A 27,712-nucleotide genomic window follows, 5' to 3' on the forward strand; every position below is an offset into this window, starting at 1 on the left:
CACAATACCAATTTTTGGGAAATGCTGGGTAATAAAGAACTACCTCCATTTTCCATGTACCTCTTAATAATATAAACACATAAAAGGGCCTTATTTTCATTTCACAACATCTCTTGTACAAGTAAAGAATGTACCAAAATAATGAAGGCTGACTGCATTCATATAAATACCATTTATGCTTGCACATAACCCCAAAAGTTCCTTTCCTCATAGTATGGGCACTTCACAAATGTTTATTAAATTAAGAGGTGAAAATTCTTGCTAACATTCTCTAAACTGCACTGCATCTTCCTCTGATATTATTTTTCTAGTGACAATAGTCAAGTCTTTGAAGCTACAACTCCAGTGCAGTAAATTTAAAAAAATAGTGAATGGTGTTCCAGATTCCTAGTTTAAAGAGTATCATTTGAGTAATATATTAGATATGAAGCATTTGCCCAATTCCACATGTTTTATTTCAAGTTTCAAAAGCCACATTTGCCCACTTCTGGACAAGAATATCCTTGTATCCAACTTATGCCAAGTCTCATTATATCCCTTTAAAGTTGTCCGCCAAGTGGATAAGGGGGTCTCCTAAATTTTGCTCCAAATGTTTGAAACGTATTAGCTAAGTAACAACTGAACTTCAGATCCCATAATGCATATCCCACCTTCCTCTTTGGCTTTATCTGAGAATGATTTTATCGTTTCAAATCTGTGTGGGGAAAAAAGTGCCTAGTATTTTAAATAATTCTTATTTTACAACTATTTCGTATCATATTCACTTAGATCTCTATGGCTTGGGGAATAATTTGGTAGGATTTCTGGAAGTCTAACTCTAATTATTCTGATAGAAATGATTTTATCTTTTTTTGCTGAGCTGATAAGGATCATGGAGGTAGTTGTAGCTATTCACAAGGAGAAAAAAATTCTGAAATCAATCAGCGTACCTTTGATGGTTCTTTCTTGGTAAGTATTTAGAACATCCCTTTTACAGAACTAATGTTACAGAGAAACATTTTAAAGGCTGTGTTTCAAATACAGGTAGTCCTCGTTTAGTTACTGCCTTGTCTGGCGACTGTTCACAGTTACAACAGTGATGAAAAAGTAAGTTTGCGACCAATCCTCACATTTACGACTGTCGCACGTCTGTAAAGCAAAGGAAAGCTGAAGATCAAAAGCACAGTCATGGTTTCACTTAACAACCATTTCGCTTAATGACCAAATTACTGGTCCCAATTGTGGTTGCTAAATGAGGACTACCTGTATGTTGCTTTGGAGAAATTATTTCTAACTTTAGTGACAAAACAATTGACCTCTTAATTCATGGTGCCTGAGGGAAAAGAAAAAAGATCATGTAACTCTCACCTAAAGTAATAGCATTGTGGAACAATAGCTTTGAACATATAGCATTGCCACGTTTTTTGTTATTATATAATACTTTTCATCTACATATAACTGTATGGAACATTTTCCTCATATAGTATATATACTGTATATAGCATAGGCCACATTCAGATCGCCAGTTTAATATGCTTTTCTCCAGTCCTGTGAGGCAGCACAAAAGTAGGCCATCATAACTGGCTTTGTCTGGACAGCAACAAATGGTGCTGCCCTAACTGTGAATCTGGGATAAGTTAAGGAAAGCATTTGGTGGGTGTTTTTCCTGCTGACAGGAAATCCATCAATCACTCTTTCAAAAATAGTGTGGGGCTAATGGTAGAGAAGGAAGTGAATTTTGATTCATAGGTTTAGCTATCAGTCAGAACTGGTGGGAGCTTTTTCCCACCCCTGCTTTATAAGGAAGCCCCACGGTTAGGCATAGTTTTCTTCCTCCTTTGCTCTGTCCCGCCCATCATGCACACTTGGTCTTTCTTGCAGACTCGAGCTACTCTCACATGTTCTCCCTCCTTTGTCCTCTCTCGTAGCACCCTCTCCATCACACTCTTGCTGTATTGCCTACTCTGCCATTTCACTGAGCCTTGATGCAGTTTTTGTTGATTTGTTATTGTTGTTGTTATGGCTCTGCTGGGCTTATCTTCTGAGGAGGAGGAGGAGGAGGTAGAGCCAGGGCCTTCTAGGGATAATAGTGCAGGAAGGGGTGATTCAAGCAATGTTGAGGCCAACGCTGTGATGGAATGGAATTATGAAGGCCAGGCTCAGGGAGAAAAACATTTTCTTACATCTCCTGAGGAGCGTGGGAGATACAAGAGGATGAGACTGGCACCTCCTGAGGAATTCACAATGTTGTGCCTGGCATTATTTGGGAGCTGGGGTTTCAGTCTGGGAAGATTCTTGCTAGAGGTTGTAGCTAATAAACATTGCTGGACTGAATTTACATGGTCTCTTGGAGTTCCTTGGGCTAGGCCTGACAAATGCCTCCACTCTGGCTGAGGCAGATCCAGCAAGCCTTCAGGACCTACCGACAGCCCCTCAGACTCTGAAGTCCAGCCACCCAGGCCCAAGCAGAGGCATGCTTTAAAGACACAACAGCAGAGGGCTGAGCTCTGCAGGTCAGATAGACTGGCCAAGAAGCAGGCGGACAGGAGAGGAGACTCTAATGAGTAATGTACCTCAGCTGTGCATCCCTTTTATAACTTTACCACCCTGCAAACACTTGGGGGTTACACAGCCCTACACAGTATGTGCCATCCCCTACAAAATTCTTTTTGAACGCTGAAAAATCCATTTCAGTCTTACAGGCAAACTGCTTCATGTCTGTATTCCAAAGAAGATGAAAGAACAGCAAGTCATTGGAAAGATCCAGCCACCCCTTTGTTTTCAAAGACAGTCAGCAGCAGAAGTCTGCTGGGTTTAGAAATGCCTTTCCAGGAAGGCTTACAGCCAGATTGCTCTTTAACAGCTCATGGATGATTAACAAGACTTCTAAGCACCATATATTTACAATCGCATGGAAGTAAAATTCCATTGCCTGAAGGCATTGCCAACCCAGGAAGAACAAGAAGAATTATTGCTTTATAAAATTACGAAATGTTAAGAGGAGGATCACTTGTGGATTGAGGAAATGTATTCCCCAACACAGTATAAGCACAGCTAATTTGGTAAACTTTTTAATATTTTAAAATCGAGCACCAGTCTTAAAGTTTAGCTTTCTATTCCCACACCCAGGGGAAATAATGCGTTACAGGATGCTAAAGGTGCATTTTTTTAAGCAGAAAAAACAGGGCTGCCATAAACACAGACAGCAGTTTCATTAGTAACACTCTGACCACAGAGGACAAAAGTGAAAATGTAGCATGGACTAAAGTCTTTGATCTCCTCATTGCCCACTTTCCACATTGACATTTCTACTGGTAGAATTTAGATTCTGGATCAGACTTTTCAGAAGAGGCAGAAGCCAAGCAAAATACGGCTTTGCTCCCTCAACTTCAATTAGAACTAGTGTTCATAACACCATATATATCATGCGTATTATTTCTATGAAGTACAACAGCAACCACTGTTGTATATACAGTCAAAATGTACCTGATTTATTTGGATGTTTAAGTCTATTTTTCCCTGAAGACTCAGGATGGATAAAAGACACTTAATAAATCCTTCCCTTAAAACCCTTATTTTGTGGCTAAGAAAAAAGGGCCACTACTTTTAGAAATCCACTTATTAACTGCATCTCTTAAAATAGCAGCACCTGGCTTTGCGGAAGCCTGAAAAAGATGCAGCTATTTTAATGATGATTAATGATTAGTGGAGAGGAGTTGTATTTGGATGGCACTCAAAATGCATCTTCCACATTGTTTTTGAAAAGGATACAACTTTTTCAACTACTTACCTTCTCAAAAATACCATTGATTTCAATGAGGCATACCTCCAAGGTCAGCATGTATATGATTCTATGCATAATTAATTAGAAAAGGGGTTAAATTTGAATCTCTGGGAAACACGAACATAATGGGAGGCTTTCTCAGCCTGTCCTTCGGCACCCAGAATTCCAAAGACATCAAAGTCTTTACTAAAAACTCTAGGAGTTGAAATCTACACGTCTGGAGGACATCCGTTGGGAAAGGCTACCCTAAATGAACCAGGAAAGTTTTCTTTTGATACAAAGACTGCTCTAAGTGGACCTGCACTGTGACCTGCATGAGACCTTTTTCCAGTATTGTACTGGTAATGGGAACTCAGAAATATGAGGTGAGACCTTCTGCTGCAACTAAAACCCTAATATCTCAGTCAGTGCAGTCAGAAATTATTCTAGCTCCTACAGTTGTGTGCATGCCATCATACAAAATATCCACATGAATGCCAGGTATATTTACTCAGGAGTACATATCTTTCCTCCATACCTGGGCTACAAACATTAAGGAATCCACTAGATGGCAGCAAAGAGACATAAAAACACTAATCTGCTGTGGCCACCTAAAGGTTGTTCAGAGATTTGCAGCTCAGACCTGCATTTTATGTGCAGAATTAACATACGCTGTTAACATAAACAACTTCTGCCAAAAAATTTATACTCCCAAAATCTAGCCATTGTTTGGCACTGAAGCCAGTAACATTAATTCAGTGTTATCTAGACAACAACAAAACTTCTATTAAGAGTCTAGCCAAAGGCTGTAGTTTGATCTCTTGAAATCATAGGCTTAAATCCTGTAATTATCCTGAAGAGAATTACACAGGCAGAATCAAAGGCTTCTTACGTGTGGGAATGGATATGATCTTGACACACAACCTTAGTTGATGTGTGCTGAGCTTCGCTGAATCTAGGTTCTCGTTTTCCACTACTTATTCTCTGAGCCTGATGAAAGGAAGGAGTACATGTTTCTCATGCAATGACAGTAAATGCGATTCACAATCTGATGATGCGTGCTCCCATTTCTGGTACATTCTCCATGATGAGCAGCTATAATACTTTATATAATATATATATATATATATATATATATATAGAGAGAGAGAGAGAGAGAGAGAGGGTAAAATATAGTTTGATGCTTGGGGAAAGCTGTTATGGTTTCTTTTGTCAGAAAATAAACAAGATGTATATACCTAAGGAATTATAGACATATTATTCATTGCAAGTGTGTCTTCTTCCAAGAAATGAAAGGTACAGAAGCTATAACTTATAGAAACTTTTGTTTCTATTGCCCAATTTTTTTTAACTTGAACTATTCAGAAACATCTGCCTCTCTTTCTTTGTGTGTCTGTATAGACATTTGTGCGTATGCATAGCAACATGCACAGGTACTCATTCAACCATTACGCCATCAAATCATGTATTAGTGAAAAAAACAAAAAGATGTAATTTAAAAGGTGGATAGCTGAATTCCAACATTATTTTAAATCTAAGTAATGTTTACACATAAATCTTAACAATCTGGGCCTGTGCAGTGCTTTGGATGTGATTCTAAAAAATTGCTCCAGTGCACATGGGAGTATGAATGTAGCATGGATTCACAACTGTTTAAAGATCTGCATCTTTTCCCAGGATCACACAGCAGCTTTAAAGGGAAAAGCAAGGCTGCTTTAAAAAGTTGCAGGCAAGTGCTATATAAGCATCTTTCTGGAATTGCACCCAAAATGCCATGTATCTTAACATGTTTCATTTTTCTCCTTTCTTTCTGAAATCTTAACCCTGTTAAATAAAGAGAGCTTTGGTGCCAGGCAATTTGCTTTCCAAATTTCATCATTCATTTTGCTGCCAGACTATAAATGGTAAATGAAGGAGGTTGCACAATCCCCAAAACATTCTGCCTCTGGATTGTCCACCCATGTTTTATGGGAAGTAAGATGCCCCGCTGAGATGTTTGTAGGGTTTGGTCATATGAATGATGTCTTCACTTAACGATGCTACAATATTCATATTGCTGATTACATGTGAGTATTTATTTAATTACGATCCAAAACCAGTCATAAAAAAGAAACACAATAGGTATAGTAAATAAAAAGGATAAAATTATATGAAAATTCCTCCCCCGCAATTAATAATCAAGAGTCGCTTTGTGTGAGATGGGCGGCTATATAAATGTGATACATAAATAAATAAATAAATAAATAAATAAATAGGTATCACATGATAGCTAAAGGCTATGCTACTGCAACTTTCTTAGAGGTTTCTGGCAATTGATCACCTAAAAGAAAAGCAGTAATCTCATAATCACAGGACTAATTAAAATTACTGACAAGGGGAACTATGAGTTTCCACTGGCATTATATAATATGATGGCATATCATATTATATAATGGATATTTCAGGTTTTTTTGTTCTTAGTCTCTCACAGAACCCCATCAAGTTTCTCATGGAACTTAAGATTCCACAGAAGACTGGTGGAAAAACTTTCATCTACAATAATATTAAAATAGCTGCAGGTGCTGTAATGCTCTATAACAGTAAGGCTGATCTGTAAATTCAATGTATTTATTTCTTCTGCAATGTAAACTATTTATAAGTTGAGTATTATTCCCCTTGTGCATTTCTTCCCCACAAGATCTTTGGCCCCAAGATCTTTGCCTGGAATTAACAGCTAAATGTTCAGTTGGTACATATTTTACAGCAATGCCATCTCTTGCATTTCCCTGGCTTAGTGGGGCTTCCACCAAATCTATGATCCTTTCACTGTAGGACTGAACTATTAATATTCCTGCATCCAGCAGTTCTCTTCTGTCTTATGGAAAATCCCATTTTGTCCATCAGAAATTATAGTGACCATATATATATATACCATTCCAAAATTCCACCCCTTTTTACAACTTTGCAAGTAATCCCTTCAATAAAGTTTCACAATTCTTACTCTAGCCATTTAATAAAGTCCTTTTAATTCTCCACTTTCTCCATCTCAATTCCTTCAAAAACAATGTGATGGCCTCTGTAAATAAAGATATCCAAATGCCTTTAGATTTGGAGCAGGCAGGGGCTTGCTGCAAGAGTCAGCTTGTTTTTTTAATCTCATTTGGTGTGACAGATGGTTTCCATCAGCTTCACTTTGATAAGCCTGAGCAGAAACTGAAGTTTACATTCTTCACAAGCTCTGGATAGAGTTTCAATGAAATGTAGCAAACTAAATCTGCAACATTTTTTTAAAGGGGTTTATGACCATCTCAATTCTTCCATTGCATTGATGAATGCAACTGTCTATGTTTCAAAAGGAGATTCTTGATTTAATCTTATTGACTTCAGCAGTCATTTGACAGTGCTAATAAGTTCATGGGTAGTCCCGTGATTTAGAGATGGCAGAAGAGTGACTGGCAGATCTCTGAGCGATATACAGTTGATCACCGAGGTTAAAACCATTATCCCAATTTATAAAAAACAACTTTAACAGAGTCACCTAACCTTCTGATCCAAACAGCTGTTCCCACCTTACTCAGCCCTTCCCTTTCTTTCTCAATGTGGCCATCCTTTTTCCTCCTCCCTCTTGTACATTTATGTATGTGGGAGAGACAATTATTTGGATGTCTATATGTAGGGGACCATGGAAATCACCCTGGAGAAGACATTAGAAGCCACTAGGACCACAGCAGTGCAGAAGAAACAGATGTTAAGTCCAGAGGGCCAGAAAAGTATTCAGAAGAGACTCATGTTGGCTCCTCCCAACTCCCTGGGGTATAAGAGGGAAAGAAGAGGAAAGATAGGCAGACTTGCAAGATTTGGTTTCTATAGCCTATCTCAATGAACGACAGTTCTGGTCGTCCTGTGATCTGGTCTGCTTTGAAGAGCTGGCACTATAGGGGATTGATTTTACAAGTGAAGTGCTTTATTTTACAATTAATTACCAATTAATTTGTATTGGTAGTTCTAATTGTTATTATTTTATCTAGGTTCTGGCCTATCTTGGTGAGTGGCCTTGAGCCAATATGTATGTACACCACACACACATGTGCACTTTTATTTGGGCAGGGCCAGGAGAAACTCCAGGATTGTTTCAGCTGAGGTGATCAACTCTAGATTTAGGAGGTTGGGAAACTGGGCACTGAAGGTGTGTGTAAATGTTGGTGTGTGTTTGTGTGTACACATAATTGCTAACATCTGCTAATAAAAGTAAATTAAACTTCAGAATTGGTCAGTCCAGAAGTAGGAAGGTAAATACTTCAATCACACAATGCCACCACCAACAGTGGGTATCCCAAAGCTCATTATCAGCAATAGAGTCACAAAAATATTCTTAACAATTCTCTTTTGTTTTCTATTTCTCATGATTTGCTAAATACATAAGCTATCAAGGAGCTTCAAGTTTTTGTTGATCAAACAAGACAGGTCTCCTGTTTTCTTGTGTTGGATCCACTTAGGACCATCCAGTCAGGCCAGTAAGGTTGATCTTATGCTCTCGGCTACACCTTTTCTTTTCTAGGTCTTGATCTCCTGGAAGGTCAGTCTCACCCCATAACATGGGAGCAGCTTCAGATTGTAGACAACGATGATATCAGTGGTGTTCGTTTAGTCCCTGTAGATGGGTTGCAACATGGGCAACTTACTGTAAGAGGTACCATCTTCTTGCTGAAGTCTGCAATAGTTGCTGTTTGGCTGTCAGAGAGCCTCCTCAGCATAAAGGCTTTGGTAATAGTTCTTCCCTCGGATCATCTTCCTCTACCAAATTGTTTCTTCCATGGTGCAGAATAGAGGAGGGATCACCTGGTGTCCCACTTTCCAGCTCTATTCTGCTACCATTATGGACGCAAAAGGGTTAAAGCTGGAATAACCAAAGGCCCCTCCCTTTGGGGCTGTCCATGCTAATTATCCACCAGATTGGTTCCGGCAACTCTGGAAAGTTCTGGACTTTTGATATAGAGATTGAAATAATGCAGGTTATTTTTACTAAGTTCCCTACCCTTTTTATCTCTTGCCCGTTGTTCATTCTTTTTCCTGTTTTTTGTCCTGTTTTTGCCAATTTGTTTTTTGATGTTTGCTGATGTTTCATAAATATATATTTCCTGCTAGCTGAACTGAGTGGCGCATGTGCTTGCTCAGATCTGGATGTAGGAATTGACCAGGAGTGTGCTGAGTACAAATGAATCTGGAAATTATCCATAGTAATTTTCAAACAGTTCAATGTATTGTATAAATCTAGTCGGTCAAAAATGTGCTGGGTGAACCAGGCCATCACCTTAAACCCTAATATGCTTCTTTGTCAGGATAGAATAAGTCTGATGAGCTGAGACTGTGTTTTGTCAACCTTGATTTAACATGTTGTGTAAACCCAGCGATTACGGGATTTCTGTGATGGGGGAGAGGTGGGATCCACAGCTTCCTTTTGTGCTAAAACTCCTGACATGCTAGTCCAGCCCTCAGTCTGGCACAATCTGCGCATACTTGAAATCAGTGGATTTATATAAGTTGAAACTGCAATCAAACTGCTTTCTAAAGAATGCAAAGTCCACTGGAAAATTTGGTGAATTTGAGCTATGTGGGTATTACTGAAATGGACTGAAACACACAGCCATATTGCTTGGTGGAACGGTCCCATGGATTCTCATACTGTTATTGGATGTTATGCGCATTACATGATATTCAGAATCCTATCCTATAAAGAATGCAGGCAGAACAATGAAATTCAATTGTTAAGTTTAAGGTAAGTTGTAACCTAAATATAATAAATGGAAAATAAGATAAAATTCATTTTCTTCCCAGTAGTATAGATCCCCAGAATATTATAAACTAGAATAATAATCCATGCTGAACAGAGAGCCTGATGAAATGTTAATAATTTCCAGAGTTCTGCATTTTAATTAAAAAAAGTTATGTTTGAGAAGCGATGTATTTAGAAGAACACAGTGCATCTCATTTAAAATATCTATTAATATTTATGTTGTATATCACAGAAACAAAGGTCCAATAATTTCTGAAATAAAGCACAGACTGAGCTACTAGTGGGATGTTTTGCATTTGGCACTGAGTGGATTTTTAATCTGACTTTAATGAAATTGGCAAAAGGAATAGCAAAAGCCAGTACTTAAAAAATGAAATCCAGGTAAATATTTGACCAGCCTGCAGAATATAATATGAATGATAGCTTTCCACGCTTAAGTAAGCTGCTTTCTTACAGTAAAGCAGCAAACTGAAGACTCTATGTGGGCCTGTGTCATTTTGACATGAGAATAAGCATATATTCATAGACTCTGAAATGTTAATTTAAAATGTTCCTTTTGCCTATTGGCAGCCATTCCACTAGTATTAAATGGGAGATTCAGTTCCCTGAAGCATTAGAAACTATTCCATCAGGCTGCAGCAAAAAGACATTCTTTATTCAGGGCTCAAGCATCATTTGGGGGGGGGGTCCAGTAAAAATAGGACAAATACAGCCCTCTTCCTGTACATGTGCTCTACACGTCAGATCAAACATAGGAGAAAAATGTCTATTTTAATTCTGAAGTTATACCATCTCCCACTTTGTACCATTCCCCAACCGTGGCCCTATTATATTTGCTTGTGTGTGACCTATTTATTTACATGTATTAATCTATCACTCAAATCAATCTCCCTGGATAATGACTGAAACACAAAGAATGGATCCCAAAGAGCAAAAGAAAACAGAATCTCCTAATATTGCTTCATATTTGCCTGCTGCTGCCAATAGAAAACACCAATTTCTTTACTGATGGTGATAGGTATTATATTCATGGTCAAATTGAACAGTATCCTTGAAAGTACGGAATTACAGAAGTAAACTAGGCCAGGAATGTGCTGTTAGAAAGATTGTTTTTAATGGTTTCTATGTGGCTCCAGCAAACTTGATGTGATCCAGATAATGATGGTATTGATAATAATTATGGTCCCTATGTATATAAAGGCTCTTATAAAATACACCTTTTGCCCTCTTACTCCAAGGCTGGAAGATACTTTTAACAACTCAGCTGAGACACAAATTGCTTGTAGGAGTTGCCTTTTCACTTCTTTCTTCTCTGGTCTCCTGCCTAGTGGATCAGTATAGAAAAAATGATGGACTTTTAAGAACTGGAACTTGAGTCTGTACTTTCCTCTTCCCTCTCCAACCTGCTTTCTCTTATGCTATATCGCTTAAATAGCAAACCTGGCAAGCTTGTCTTTTTTTTCGTCTACAAACATTTAAACGGTATATGAAATAAAAGCAATAGTAATGGTATATAATGTGATTTGTTTAATCACATTTTTAAAATCTGAGCTTAAACATTTGCCTAATCCTAAACAGATCCTATAGAAAAAAAAATAGAAGAAAGACAGATGGTAGTAAAGTTTGGGGAAGTCTACTTGCACATATACATATATTATGAAACATTAGCAAGCAAGCAATCTAGGAATAAAAATACTTTTTTAAACAGGGTATTAAAAATCAGGCTGATTCTATTATCTTTTCCTGTTCCCATTTAAATACTTAATGCTAAGGACATTAGCTTTGATCTGAGAATAAGCTAAAGGAAGTAAAGTTTTCTGTTGTCTGCCTGAGCTTGCCACCACACACATTATGCCAATGACTCTAGAAGGGAACAAAATTTAGTAGTGTGATGGAGCTGCTAATGGAGGGAACATTTCTGAACTACGGTTGGGTATTAAGATCTATTAATTCTAGTCAGATTACAGAAGATCACCTTTTCTCCCAGCACTCCATGATTGAGGAGAGCCTCCTGAGAGGCTTTGCAGAGGTCAAAGTGGGCAGTGGCCTACAGGAAGAAGCAGGAAACTAGCCCTTCTCCATCTTCCAAATAACAAACATTGGGAATGATTTCAGATTCCCAAGAATCTGAGTTATAGTAATGTACAGTGGTACCTCGGGTCACGAATGCTTCTGTTCACAACCAATTCGGGTCACGAACAGCTCCGTTCGCAAAATTTTGCTTCCATTTGTGAACGCTGGATCGGGTGACGAATAGGATCCGCGGCCATTTTCCCTCCCATGACATGTGGTCGTGGCTTCCTGTAGGGAGGGGAACTCTCCCTCCAAGCAGTAACCGCCTCCCCACCCGCCTTCCTGTCCTCCACGCCAGAAGTCGCATCGAGCAAGGTTAGCGTTCTCTCTCTTCGTACTGTATTTTGTTTCATATTTTTGCGGTTTTTAAAAAAAAATACATATGGTTCAGAATGGATTAACCGTAATTACATTGAACCTTATGAGAAAATTTGATTCAGGACGCGACCAAAATCGGGTCACGACCAAATTCGGAGGGATCAGAACGGATTAACCGTATTTACATTGAACCTTATGGGAAAATTTGATTCGGGTCGCAACCAATTCGGGTCGCGACCAGAGTCGTGGAATGAATTAAGTTCGTGAACCAAGGTACCACTGTATTAAAATTGCTGCAGAGGTCTCAAGGATTGTGATTTCAGGTGCCACTGTTCCTCTCTCCCTAACTTCTATTTCCACAATAAAAAAAAAAAAGAACTAAAGTCAGCTCCCGCCTCCCTGTATCTCCTCCAAGCATCCAGTTTTAATTACAAAAGATCTAAATTTGGCTAATTTGGTCTCTGCCTGTTGTAAATAATAATGTGGTAAAGATTTAACTTCTTTGGACCTGGGGCATCTGCAGCAAGTTGAGATTTTGTCAGAATGACGAAGTGTGCATTGTGATGTCATGGTGCAGGCTCCACCCCTTATGTACTTGTGATGTAAGTACAAAAGGGGAGGAGTTTGCATCATGATGCATGTTTCATCATCTGTGTCCCTTCCCATCCTGCAGAAACCCATGTTTTTGCCCCTAGGAAGCCTACGCAGAGCAAAAGTTTCAAATGCGTTTCTAGAAGATGTAATTCTCTCAACCAGTGTATCCACCTAAGCTATTTGAACCATAAATGATACAGAAGTGTGTGAGATTTACATCATTTCCCACAGTTTATCTTAGGAAGGCAGTTTGACACTAACAGCATACTTACATCATACCGGTAAACTACTTCCAGGACCCTGAATTTTGCCCTGAAAAGTGAAACATAAAATGTCAGCTCCATCTTCTTTCTTCCTTGTAGCTGTTTGTAAACAATAAAACCAATTCCCCAAATAAGGAAGAAGGCTGGTGGAAAGAAAAAGGATCAGCCAAGTAAACGAATCTGCTAAATTTTCCTCCAGATTTCTAGCGACTGTTTCATTTTGGCAATCAGTTTTAGCCATCAGTGAAAACATATAACTTTAGTTACAGTTGCATTAATAATTCTGAGAAAGAGAAAGGCCAGTCCTGTAAGTCCCCCGTCACAAAAAGTTTAAAAGAAGAATGGAAGCGTCCTGTTTTAAACATTTAACGTAACAATGGGGGAAAGCTGTATTGGAACAAATCCAAGAGGATAGTCCAAAAAACAGCTTTAAAAGCTTTGTCTGCATCAGGCTGCTGTTGTCCTGGAGTTGTTTTTCCCTTTGATAAATTCACATGGTAAAGTCATCCTTTTGGGAAAATATCTCCTTTATGAATCTTTTACAAGAAAGGAACTTTGAACCAGTCAGTTTTATACTGGAGTCCAGATTCATGTCACAAAGCAGAGTTGCCCTACATGGTTAAGCAAGTTAGAAGGCACAGCTGCAAAAATTGGGATGGGGGCCCCTTTAAGAACAAACCTTTTGTAGGTTGGTGGGCTTCTTTCAAGTTTTTTTAAAAAAAATAAAAATATGCATTGCTATATTTACATTTTAACTCTGAGCCGTAAGCATTGTTTGGTACGTGTTAAATGACTGTTCTGGGAACATGTGAAAGTAATTAAAAGCACCCAGAATGTGCAGCTGGCCATCTTTCATCACAAAGTTTCATTGGTTTTTAATGTGTAGTGCTCAGCTTTAATCCCCAGACAGCAATAATGGGGGGTGGCTCATGATGTATGTTTTGAAGAAGGCCAAAAAGCAGTGTTTTTAAATTAGTAATGATATTTTCATTCCACAACTACAAAAGAGCTATATGTCTAGGAGTTAGATGTACAGTATATACAATACTCAACACCGAGACAGCCATAACATGTTATTTAACCTAAACAAAATTTCAACACAGATAAATTGTGATTCATATGATGAAACTGTACTAAACCTTTACAATACTTAACAAAGGCTGACTATTTATCTGGCTGATATTACTGAGGGAATCATCCAGGGGTGACAATGTAGTGCCAATGTGCCCCCCAAAACCTCACTGGGACTCACTGAATTCTTTGCCTCATTTTTTAAAAGATTTTTTTTTTAATTAAAAAAAATGAAATAGACGGCATGTTGCAAAGGAACACTCGGCAGCAATGCCTTTGGTTCCATATAAAGATCCCACTGGCATGTCTCCCGTAGCATCTTTATCTTTTATCTTTTATTGATTTTATTATAATTTCTTTGTTTGATTGTTGTGAGCTGCTCAGAGTTGTTGAGAGTCGGGTGGCATACAAATTTAGTAAATGAAGATGGTGATGAGGAGGAGGAGGAGGAGGAGGAGGAGGAGCATCTTGGAGGGCTAGTGCACTTTCTGGTAAATGAGTATTTTGTGACAGACCATGACTACCATGATAGTCATTCAGTAAATAGGCAAGACTTCCATGGCTGCCATTTTGTGTGACCGTTTCCAACATTCCAAATGTGCCTCCGCTCAGAAAGGTTGCCTATCCTACTGTTCAAAAAGTGTGAATATATTTGTTCATTTCTGCAGTTTCAAAACTCATAGACTGATTCATCTTTAGATATTAGAACTGTTGTTCCTGACCAGATATGAGTTGCCAGTTTCCTTTTCAGCAGCATGGGCTCTGCAGTGGACACAGCTGGTCTTACAGATATTTTAACTGAGTGGAAACCTTTTCAAGATTTACAATAATGGGAAGCGGTATGGAAATAGTGTATTCAAATGTAATCACTGGAATAAAGCAATATATTAAAAACTCAACAAAAGAGTGTGCATTGCTAAATCCCATATCTCCAAAACACTGCTTTATGTATTTGCACTTTTAAAACTTTAAACAGGCAAGGGATGTTTGATATGTAATTGGAAATAATGCTCAGTAATCAAAGACATGGAGGCTTCTCCTTGTTGTTATTTAAGTTATTCTCCATCCCTGGGTAGCACAAACTATGTTGTGGCAAACCAGCTAAGCCACAGTGGACACTGCCCATCCTTTAATTAGCAGAGACCACAAATTAAGGATTCTCACTCTAATGCATAAGGGATATGAGGATTCTGGAACTGAGATAGTGTCACACGCTGTAGACCAGATTTGCCATGCAATCAAGCCAGCTGTGGAACCATCTTTTAACAAACCTATTTTAGAGTCTTGGCAAGAAAAGTCCTAATTGGACGAGGTTTGAATAAGTATTTAATGCACTAAGCAAATGGGGAGGAAGAGCAATCATAAACCATCCCTTTGCCCTGTTCTAGAGAAGAGCTGTACCAGCAGGAATAGGGAGGCTGCCATTCCCATCACCAGCTTTGCTGGCAGAGACAAGCTGGTCTAGTTGTCCTGCTGGTGGAGGGGTGGTGGAATCGCAACAAACCAGGTTCTGAAATGGAACCATCTGGAGACAGACTCAGCTTGACTTCCTCCAAAGAGACTCCAACTCACATTTTTACCCTATTCCAGCACAGAGCTCTTATAATTTTGGTTCCCACTGTAACACACCTAAACTGTCAGTTGTGGCCTGCACAGCTTAGATAAGATGGTAGAAGGCAGCTTCACGTTCCCTTATACTATAAAAATTCAATCCCATACCATTTATGTTGGCAGGAGTCTAACCAAAAAAAATTGGTGATACTACTGAGCAAAGTAGTTATGCATGGAACTGAATTGTTAAACTTTGGTTGGATTGTTGTGCTTTTTATTTTTTATTGATTTTTTATTTTATTTTTTTCCACTGGTGAGCTATAACAGACACCTACTACGATAACAATACACTCTAGTGATAATTGTGTTGTGTTAAAGAAAAATAATTAATGTTGTACGCCGCCCAGAGTCGCTTGATGGGCGGCTAATAAATGTGATGTATAAATATATAAATAAATATAACACAATATAAAAAACTACATTAAAATAAACCACCTACAAAAGAAAAAAATGTTAGATTATTGTGCTGATATTTTTGGATCCTGAGGGCCCTTTGTTGTCACAATCACTCTGTTGTTTTATCTATAGCTGTGAATGAAATTAATTTCTCTTTTAAACACTGGTTAGAAAAAAACATTCTCTAGTCTAGACATTGTACATCACACTAGGTTTAAATATATGGTTGGAGGAAAATACTCGGACAGCATATATGTCACAGAACATTACGATGGCCAAAACAACAAGATTAAAGTTTCGCTCCACCACAATATCAACATCCACTAATGAAAGGAAAACATTCCTGTGATTTCTCAGATGTTGTGGTGGGAGAAAAGAGTAGGAAAATGTAAGTATATTTTCTTACATTCTATCTGGTGGCTGGGAGGCAGAAGGAAAGAGGAACCCTCAGACAGCTATAGGACCCGGCTTGCAGATGGAGCATATTCCACTCTGTGCAATGGTTCATGGGTTCTATAACTTTCCTGCAATTAAAAAATATTTTCCCATATAATATTTTTGGTGTTGCCATCAACCAACATAAAGCACATTGCACTCCATAAGAATCTTCACACAAGATTGAAAGCAGGGTTTTCTATCTTCATTTGACAATCCTGTTGTGATTTACAAATTTAGATTCAATGGATCTCTGAAACCATAGCAAAGTCCTCGTGCTGCTGGGTGGGCAAGAGAAAGGAGAATGGGAAGAAAAAGCTCTCAGGTCTGTTGATCATTCCTACTGCAATAAATCCATATTCAGTGTCTGAAATGGTTCCTGAAATTCCAGAACGAAATTTCCAATGAAAATGGGAACAGATTAATTAAACATTGAAAAGGAAGTCATTTTTGTTTGTGGATTCTGACTGGAAGTTAAGGAAAAATACAATATCTTTATGTTGTCAAAAATGACACACAACTCCATCTGTTAGGGAGGGATGGCCAGGTTGCTAGGTTGCTTAGTAATGACAGTAACAGCTGGAGATATGTACTGCAGAAAACACATGTAAGACAAAAATCCTCATGGAGAATAAGATAACGTAGTTGGAATATTTATCAATAAAGGAGAAGTAGAACAATAAAATCCATGAAAGAGTGGCTCCTCCTGTGACTATCCTTATATAATTATTCTCCATATTATTTTACAAGGGTGAATAAATTGCCTAAAGTGTACGTAGCTTCCAAAATAATTTGTCTTAAGAGGATTGCCTGCTCCAATTGTAGAAAAATACTTTGTAGCACAGACAGTGTTTTTACATCATTATGATAAATGAGCATAACTAGAAAGTTATTCTCTTGGGAGGGACTTTTTTTTAGCCAAAATACAACTATATTTCCAGCAGTAAGGGCAGTCAGGCATACATGGAATATGTTGCAATGGAAGTCAATTTTTTTAATAGTAATTTTATTAAAGGTTAAAATTACAACAATAAAAACTATAGAAATACAAATTAGAAAAAAAGAAAAAAAGAAAAAATAGAAGGTGCAGAAAAGAAAAAATAGAAAGAAAAATGGAAAAGAAAAATAATATAGTAAAGAAAAAGAAATATATAAAGTGACTTCCCCCTTTATCTCAAGTATAAACAATTTTAGTAACTTATCACCTTCTCTTAAAATACAACAAATGATCTCTTTTTCCATATCCCATCTCTTATCTATAAACAAATCCTTAAAACCTTGTCATTTCAGTCATGATGTCAGCAAAAGTCCGTTAAGGGTTACTGGAGATAATAATATATCTATTTTAACCTTGATCAAATAAACCATCTTTATATTCCTTTCTTTTACTTCTAACGATCTTGATCTTTAGTCTCTTCAAATAATCTCCTAGAACTTGATTTCTTTTCATTTTTTCTTTGCACCTTCTCACAAAATTCTTCAAAGCTAACAAGCCTCTTTTGTAAATCCAATATAGGAAAATTATCCAGGTCACTCTCTTGGTTTGTTATTTGTATATCCCTTTTAATTATTAAGACATCAGTCAGTTTCTTTTGTATGTCCAATGTAGCATCTTTTTCCATATAATTCTTGTAGCTTGTTATTTTTAAATCCACTTTCAGATCAGTCTCAGTCTTGTCCAGCAAAACTTGTTCCTCTTCCATAATATCTTTTAAATACAGTCTATCTATAGAGGCAGGCACTCTTAAAATTAACTTCTTGGTCCATTGTTCAAAAATATCCTTCAATATGTCCAACGTTAAAATATTTTGCTTCATTCTGTAATTGTGAGTTGAGTGTGAGTGTTCTTCTCCTTTGTAACCTTTAGTTTCCTCTAGTGTCCAATTTTTAAAGTCTTATCTTTTTTTTTTAAGAATTCAAAACAAAAGCATTTTCCCATGGAAAGAATTCTTTATAATTAATTCCAAAATCTTATTTCAAATTTATCTGGACACTTCATTTGTTTGTAACTTTCTAAAATCAATTTTAATCACCCTATTGCTGTTTATTCCAAAAGGGGGGGGGGGAGTCCTTAAACTTCTATTTAAAACTTCTTTCACTAAGGATTGAAGGAAACCCATCCAGTGCTGTAAAAACTTGTTGACCCAAAGGTTCCTAACAGCTGAAAAGCAGTTAACAATTTCTGAAAGTGATTCAAAAAGAAAATATGAAAACCTAGTGTCCTTTCAAAGGCACCAACCACAGTTTGAGCAAGATGACTTTCCCTTGTCTCCCAGAGCTCTAAACCTGCTGGAGACTATCTTGTGGTCTCCTCATGAGGAGCAGTTGTCTGGAGCACTTGTGGGCAAGTCCTCTCCTTGTCCGGAGAGGAATGATCAGAAAGCCAATCTACTCACCGACTCTTCATTCTGTTACGGTTGTCGGCTCTACTTTTAGCAGAACCATCTTCAGTCCTTTTCTTCCCCAGAAGTCCCTACAATGGAAGTCTAGTGTTGATTCTTATTCTCATGATAAACTTACAGTTTTGGATAATCCTTGTTAAAAAATCAAGGTAAATCTTTTTTTTTTTTTCAGTTTACAGGCTCACACAATGATACCCATACCTGCTACAACTTTGCTCCTCCATTGAATTCTTAATTACTTGCATTTCTTTTGCCAGGTTTCTATTCCTTTTTATTCTCTCTATTGGGACAAAGTTTTTATTTTCTAAAGGAATAGTTTTCCCCCAGATTACACTATTCAGAAGCATACTGCTTTTGAAAATATATTTGCAAAATCATCATCATAGGAAGATTTAAATTGCTTCTTGTTCCTAATCCACTTCAAGACATAGCCACATCTGCTTTATCTTAAAAAGTAACATGACCAGTTTTAGGTGTAACATAAGGTGCTAAGCCAAAAGCACTTTTGGGAAAAAGGAAAAAAGAAAACTCTCCATCTTGAAATGAGAAAGAATCATATAGATCAGTGTTTTTCAAACTTGGCAACTTTAAGAAGTGTGGACTTCAGCTCCCAAAATTCCACAGCCAGCATGGAATTGAAGTCCACACATCTTAAAGTTGCCAAATTTGAAAAACACTGTTATAGATTAACACATACGGTCAAGTTACCCATTCTTCTGTATACAAGATAGCAAAGTGGCATAGCTGTAAAACAGAATGTATGAAACTACGCATTAGGGACACGAGAATGTTAGCAGGAAACTAAGAAAACCAAATTGGGTTTGTTAAGATTGCCACCTGCTGAGGAAGATCAAGTACAGCATTGCCCAAAGTTAAACAATGCATAAAGAAAACAAGAAGGAATGTTTTTAATTTAGCCAAGTTCCTTAGATTTCATTATCTATAAAATTCTGCTCTTCAGGTCCCATCCATTATCAATAAAATAAAGAGGACAATGGAAATGGGATCTGGTTCAGTTCTATAGTTTCCACTGAGATCAGTGGAGTAGACTAGGGCTGAGGCACACTTATAGTATCAGACTTACCAAGAAGAGCCAAGTCTATGATAAAAGGGCTAAAGAAACATAACAAAACCCTAATTAGTGTTTGCTTAAGAATGATAAAGGCACCCCCAAATAGGAGCACACAAATTACTCAAAATTTCAGGAGCAGATAATAAATTCAATCAGGTCTAATGAAGTATTTGGAATGGCAATACCATAATCATAAATTCAGCCACAGCTGTTCAGTCTGCTAGTGTGAAGCAACAAAGGTGTTGCCCTAGACATGTCTGTGTATCAAAAAGTAGGTAAAATGTCCACAGAAGAACAACACACAACTCTTTATCAGTCCAGTCTGCAGAAATTAATTTATGGATTAGTTTACCACACAAATGTTCTTTTAGGTATTTTCTGACACATGGTCTATGTATCATACATGGCTAAATGCATTCAAAAGGAGTCTCTCTACCTTTTCTCCCTTCAAGATGCTCAAATTAGCAAACATGGATTCCCATCTCATCCTGGGTTTTTTCTCCACCAACATTTGCTAGGAAGGTTATATTGATGACAGAAGCTGAGTGGTCCAAGTTCAGTTTGGTATTTATTTTCAACTATGAAAGCAGGTTTAGGTTCTTGATGAATAAAAAAATGTTTAAATGGATATCTGAGCCCAAATCAGATCTTTATCATGGGCTCTACGTATGCTTTGCATTTTCATTTATTTAGGATGAAAGCTTGAAAAGGGAAAAACAAAAGTTGACAGTATCACCAGAAGGATATTTGAAACATATGGTTTAAGGCCCAGGGAAAACTTGTGACCTTAGAAGTTTTCCACAATGAAGACTAGAAATGCAATTTACATTTTAAAACTCTCAAGAAATACATGCTAAAGTTAGATCAAGAGAGCTTCTGACATACTTGATAGATGTGGTTATTCAGAAATATTTCATTGACCTCCAGATTTATACCAAAACGCTCTGAAGCACCTTTTCTTCTGAATGTGAAGTGCTACAGGGCCATATCATACATGATCCTGAGGCAAAGACGTCCCTTGGGCAGGACTTCATGCAGCCAAGATCCTTTTGTGCAGGTACATTCATAGTGAACAATACACTTTATTTTAAAAAAAGAACAAAAATAGCTATTATTCTCTCCTGTCATTAAGGAGGAGAGCCTTAACATGTATCATGGCTGACATTAAGTTTTAGCAATATCACTGTTTAATGAATATTGTTAAAATGCTAAGCATTGTAAGAAAAAAAAAGTCAGAAAAAATGTTCCAGTTCTTGTTTGTTATCAGATGTTGTTCTACAGACTTCATAGAATGCCATATGCAGGTATTCAGGAGAAGAAGCAAAGCAATGTGTGAAAACTCTTGTTGAGAATATTTATTTATTTATATATTTATAGTTTCAATATATCATCATCACATTCCTAAAAATACTTTTGCAATTCTCTTGCAATTGAATGTGCACACTAGTTAGCCAAGGAAAACACTCTGCGGGGTTGTTTAAATACATATTTATTTTGTTGCCTATCACAGAAAGGCAAGATAACAAAACTTGGATAAACTCACACCAAAGATTAAATATCATTTCTAATCAAGTTTTGCTCAATTACACTACTGTAACTCTTGTGCTACACTGCAGTCAACACATTAAATCCTATGTATACTTACTTAAAACTAAGCTCTACTTAACCAAAATAGCTTTATTTCCAAGTAAATGTACATAGTTTATATTTCAGTGTATTCAGTTTTTAAAACAGGTATTTTCTGACAGCTTTACAAAGTACAGTGCAATCAAAACAAGAAAAATAGTAGTCAATCAGAATACTACTGATTTTTTAATCAGGCAGTTTAAGAGCATACATCCATAGTAGTCCAATATTAAAATCAGTTCCAGAGCATGAACTGTTATTTTGATAGAAGCTGGACTATTTTGCTGCAATTAGCAAAATTTCTAAATCTGTTTACTATATTATTTCCTGACCTTGGTAAAAGTGCAAGTCAAATGGGAACCATTGCCATTATAATTTATACCAATGAAATCCTTTTGTAACATCTTTTCTAAAAACATGTGCTGTATTCCTAATGGTTCTATCAGAAAGTGGAAACAATTAGCTGTTACTAAAAGTGCAATGCAGAATATGAGCGAACATTAAATGACATTAAAAGAATCAGTGCTAATATAGAGATTATAACCATAGAACAGTTGTAGTAATTATAGCTAGGAGTAAAACTGATTTGAGCCTATTTGGTAATTGAATCCCTATGTTTAACATTTAATTATTTAAACCTAGAAATAACTACATTTTTTACAAAGTTCTCCTCTAACAGAATGTAATTCTAGACACATTCATGGAGTTCTGGATAGGAAACTCTGGACACAAACACACACAAGAGTGCCAGTTTGCAATGATATATGAAGAATACCTTTGGTCTAGGTGTATGAGAAACAAAAAACAAGAGATTTAAACTTCTTTTGAAATCACATATACTTGTCTGTAAGCAGTTGAAATAAGACATTAAACATGCATCATGTTACACAGATTGAAAGCAAAAAAGCCACATGTGCTCAAATAAATTAGTTTTACTATTAGTTCTTTTCTTTGCATATAGGAAAATTATATGCAAAGTGTGCTTTTTTCCAAACTGGAAGGTGTCAAAAACTGAGTACAAGAATAGATGAGGAAAAGACATTCCAGAATAAAATTCAGCAAGAAGCAAAATGTCAATTTCAATGGGCTAATAGGGAGAAAACCCATTCATATAGAAACCCATCTAAGGCTAAGAAATCTAGAAAAAAACCCTAACCCTTGTGTTCCTATAATGCTGCTTATGAAGATGGACTGTGTGTCTGTCCTTCACAGTTGTGATAATTAAAAAAAAAACTCAGCTTTTCCATTCATTTAGCAGTTAATAAAATAATTTAAATATAGAGTGAGAAAGACAAGGAAAAAACTAATGTCAGTTACAGTATTTACATACTGTAAATATACAATATGGTATGAAACCAATAAACATTTGCCACGGACACATATGGTCATTAAATAGACATTCTTGATTAGCCGCATTTTTATTCTTATGGGAAAACACTAAACCTGGACAGGTAACATTTACAAGCCCTCAAATATGGTCATTCGCCTGCAGGTTCTGTGACATAAAATACTTCAACATAAAGTAGGTGCATATTAATAAGAGACTGAGATGGACAATAAAAATACTTAATTACTTGTGACTGCAAAATATCTTTAAAAATCTGACCAAGGTAATATGCTAAATAAACATTACAGACACCAATTTTATAAGTAATATTGGAATTTGAGAATTTTGCTACAATATATGGAGGAATATGGAATCAAACCTGTTGACTTCCAATGTTAGCGAAGGGCATAAGAATCTTCAAGACATTAGTTACATATTTTTGTATAGTTCATTCCCAGTAAGACTGCCGAATTAAATAGATATAATGGAACAAAAAACTGAAACATTTCTATTATTCGGTTTTTGCTTTGGTATAACCCTTATCACCGAGAAAGATTTTCTTCCTATATTTTAAAAACCCTCATAGGTTATCCAAGGAAGCCCAATGTCCTTCCCTAACTTTCTTTAGAGAGTGGGTCAGGATATTGCACTGAATGCAAGCTAACATTCATGAAATGACTTGAAGCCTTGTTTTGGCTACAGCATGATAACTCCGTCTTTGGTATGTAAATCTAAGCTTCAAATCCAGATACAGCATCTAGGGCTACCAGCAGCCAATTTTTGGTTAGTCCTAACACATAATAAAGGTATTGCAGAAACGCAAGCCTTTATGAAATGCTGAAACTATTACAAATGTATCATACAGTTTCATGCATAAACAATATGAATATTTCCCTAAAAAAATAAACTGTTTGAATTACTCTTTATTGCACCAGCAATTTTTTAAATACTCTCCTACTGTGTCAAGCATTAAATTAATCTTTCTCTAAATAAAATAGGTCTTCCTCTAAAATATCAAGGCTGAGATATGGAAGTGAATCATAGAAAATGAAGCATTCACAAGGATGAGGCAAACATTCAAATATCACAAATGATAGAAATATAAACTACATTTTTTGTTACATCATTTACATAACTTTTGTAGGCTTTCAAACATTAACTTGTAGAGACGTGTTCCATATCAACCTCAGAAGGCATCATGGTGTTGGAGTGGGAGTCACTTTCAAACTGCTAAGTGCGGCATGGATTCTGAAATGCAACCTGGATTCCATGGAATATTCTTTGTAATTGTTTCTACAAAAGAACATCGAGTTAGTTGGTCATCTGCCATGCCCCTCACCCCAACTACTCCAATAAAAATTGAAGAGAGAAACTTGTGGAGTAGATTTGTCCAATGGAAATATTTTATCTTTTAAACTTATGGTCTCTGGGAAAAATGTAATCCACACAAACACGCCCACAACTTTAGATTGATCTCAAAATCCACCTACTAGAAAAATGGCTGGTAGGCAGTAAAGACAGGGCTATCTTGTGGGAACTGTCTCCTGGAGGGACCTAACAGGCTCTTATCAGATGGGGTGTGAAAACTTCATTTTAAAACGTGAACAGACTTTCAGGGTGTAATCTCCACTGCTTTAAGTGCAATCGTAAAAATTAATGTGATTTATGCACAAGGAGGCCTTTGCTCTTACACTGTTTGAAATGTCATGGTTGCATTATCATTGATGATTTTTAGTGTACAATGTATGAACAAAAAACAGGTCAAGAAGTTAATAAACCCCTATAAACAAATCCTGGCGGTTTAGCATTATGGAAGCACTGCTGATTGTTCCTGGCATCTAGACTATGCCCTGTTCCTCTAATCCAGACACTGCGGGGGAAGGACATTGGTGTTGCTTTTTTATTTTGGGTTTTTTTGTTTTTTGTTTTGTTTTGGTGCCTTCAAGTCAGTCTTAACTCCTGGCGACTGCCTGGACAAGTCCAAGTCATTTTCTTGGCAGCATTTTCAGAAATGGTTTGCTATTGCCTTCTTCCTAGGACTGGCCCCAAGTCCCCAAGTTAGCTTTGTGCCTAAGGCAGGACTAGAACTCATGGTGTCCAGCTTGTAGCCTGATGCCTTTAATTACTACATCAAACTGGCTCCTAAGCTGCAGTAGCATATATACGTATCTTAACTATGTCAAATTATTAAGTATGCTGAAACCAATATATTTTGTGTTTTTATTGATTACAGTTGTATAAAAATAATCGTTACTTACTTTGCAGCTTCTATACAACTTACAGCTTTTTCTCTTTCGTCCTGTTGTTTATACAGAAGACCCAACTCATACATTGAATATGGAGCTAAGTAGGTATCATACTTTAATTGTTTCTCACTAAAATGCAAATGGACATTATATCATTACTAAGGGCAACTAAACAGATAGGTCGAAACCTCTCTCTCTCTCTCAATATATCTATAAATATTTGTGAATTACAAACAGCTACCTTATGTGTTCCTCAATCCATATTTATCTATCTTGGCAGGATAGTTTTAAATTCCAACAGAAGGTGACTAACATGGACAGGTGAAAAGAAGGATCTGTGCACTCACAGACATTTTGTGATCCATTTGGCTGGTGAAGCTTTATCTGTCCATGGAAAACTTTCAACTGCTCAGTTTGACAGGGATTTTGTCAGAAAAGAAAGCATTCTGCAACTTTTTTATTTGGGAACTGCCAAGAGTGGCTGGGAGTTGGATGGTGTAAAAATTTAATAAAATAAACAAACTCTAAGCAATGGTCTCACAGCTAACTTTTTTTTCTTCTGGGTGCCAAAACTAGGCTCAGCATCCTGCAGACACCAAGAAGCTTTGCACCTAATGAAAACACCTGGATGCAGGGATGTCTGCCTTATAGCTAAAATGTATATAAAAGCCAGAAGCGTTAAACAAGAAGAATTCCATATGTGTGTCTGGAGAGTTGCTGTCCCTTTTTCCTATTTTCCAGCTCAAGCACAGAAACCTGAGAAAATGTCATAGATCCCTTGGCTTTTCTTTCACTGATTTTGTCAGCTAGGAAAAATCCCTAAAACATGGGAGAATAAACTCAGACACTAACTTAGGGAAAGGCACAAATATGTCTCTTAAATGCTACACTCTTATATAAAATCTATATGAAGACTGAAGTATTCTAATGAAGTTTCCCTATGTTGCATAATATAATTGTATCTTAAAATTCTGTTTCCCTTTTTTACCTTTGTATAACTTGGCTGAAACAGAGTTCTGCTTGCAAGAGTCTTCCTAAATGCTTCAAACACAGTCCTTTTAGTAGCTGTAGCAAACATACATCATCCATGTAATATTCATTGTGATCTTAAAATAAAACATAAGCAAGTTTCAAATTACAGCTATTATAATGAAGATTGTGAATACAACCAATTGTCAAATACCATAAGTTAACAAATAGTTTTTTTCATATCTAATATTTTGAGGTCTATCTAATCTTTAGATAACTTTTATCTAAAGCAACAAAATTAATAAAAATCAGTATATCTTTATGCTGGAAATATCTGTTCCAGTATAAAGCATATCCTCTACTATTATACCTGCTTCCCTATCACTAATTTATATTCAATTATTGGTCAAAAATAACAAAATGATAGCTCCAGAAATAGATGCAGTATTAAATATCTGAAAAATCATGAAAATAGGTCTACTAACTGCTATGTTTAAAAGGATACATTTAATATTTGAAACACCATTTAAAATTTATTTATATAGCCTTGAAATATGCGGTAGCTCAGTTGATACAGGGTCTCCCTGAATAATATTTTTATTGCATTGGCTACCTGCAATAGAAGTTTAAAGCAAAATACATCAATTTTAGTTTTGAAAACCAAGCACCTGTTGTACTCAGAGAATCTTTATTATCATTTACAACAATAGTTCTCTAACCCTTAAAACTCACTGCATGTTTAGAATTTTTTAAAGTTCCCACCACCCAGTATCAACCAATGTCTATTGTCACCAACAAAACTTTGCTTTTATTTCACATATACTGCAAGCCAAATTAAGATTCTATAACCTTTGAAGGAATAAAAAAATATAGTTAAGAGGGTTTTTTCCTAGAATATGGAAAACTGAGCTTATTAATGTTTCAAAATAAAATTTCCTTTATATATATATAGCTAATCACCCTTGCTTAATGTTATCAAGCACAAGAAATGTGCAGTGCAGGATTTATCAGTGAGAGTTTCTGTGGATTCATCAGAACTGGGATTGGATGAAAAAACAGGTTGCTATTTATTATGGCACCCAATAAAATAATATATAGGTTCATAGAATTCAGAAGCCTGCAAATGTGACTTTTCTTCGTGGAATATTTAAATGCTCCAACTCAATTAGAAACATTTTTGTAACTTTTATCTTATAAATCAAAGTAAAACTCACGAGTTTCGTTTTTTAAAACAGTTTCTTCTTTTTCAATAGTTATTAACAAATTCTCAGTGAAGTCAGTTCTCTTGCCAAGAATTGAAAAACCATTCCAGACATACATCATTTCCTGAGGAAAAGAAGCCATTGAATGAAAAATACTTATTTACAGTAAGCTATCCATTTACTTCTGAATAATGCTAGAAGTTATTTGGAGGTTATACAACATTTCTTTCAGTGTAAATTAACATAGAACTTTAAAATGTAACAAATGTATTCTTTGAATCTACTTAAAAAGCAAGTACTAATATAAAGGAGATAGACATTAACATGATACACTCATATTTGCAAATATGAGACCTTAAAAATTAATACTTGTTCAGTAAAAATGCCAGATTTTAATTTTTGCATTTGCCCTCTTGAACCTATTCCTGTTTGGAAACTGGAATAAAATGTAAGTATATAAACACTCACATAATTTATCTGCAGCATGTATCTATATTTATGAAACATTTAATGATACGATATTTTATAAACATGATCACATTGATTATAATTGTGGCAGCCTGTAAGTTGTAGATGCTTCCTACAGTATTTA

The 27,712-nt window shown here is 36.4% G+C and overlaps 1 protein-coding gene across 1 annotated transcript in view; it reads right to left on the bottom strand.

The window, feature by feature from the left end:
• Positions 1-21,223: 21,223 nt before the first annotated feature.
• Positions 21,224-27,712, bottom strand: part of TTC39B (tetratricopeptide repeat domain 39B) — a 70,340-nt gene continuing 63,851 nt past the window's right edge. Inside the window, exons 16-19 of the mRNA XM_088129932.1 lie at positions 27,133-27,244; positions 25,938-26,055; positions 24,962-25,078; positions 21,224-23,996 (exon numbers count right to left, since the gene is read on the bottom strand). Of these exons, the coding sequence (XP_087986058.1) occupies positions 23,900-23,996; positions 24,962-25,078; positions 25,938-26,055; positions 27,133-27,244 (444 nt within the window). The 3' untranslated portion in view covers positions 21,224-23,899. The remainder of the gene's footprint in view (positions 23,997-24,961; positions 25,079-25,937; positions 26,056-27,132; positions 27,245-27,712) is intronic.

This window comes from Python bivittatus, unplaced genomic scaffold (genome assembly GCF_059951505.1).
Source record: "Python bivittatus isolate LINGU-HERP-01145 unplaced genomic scaffold, Pbiv_v1 ctg000850_np1212, whole genome shotgun sequence".
NCBI classification, from domain to species: Eukaryota; Metazoa; Chordata; class Lepidosauria; order Squamata; family Pythonidae; genus Python; species Python bivittatus.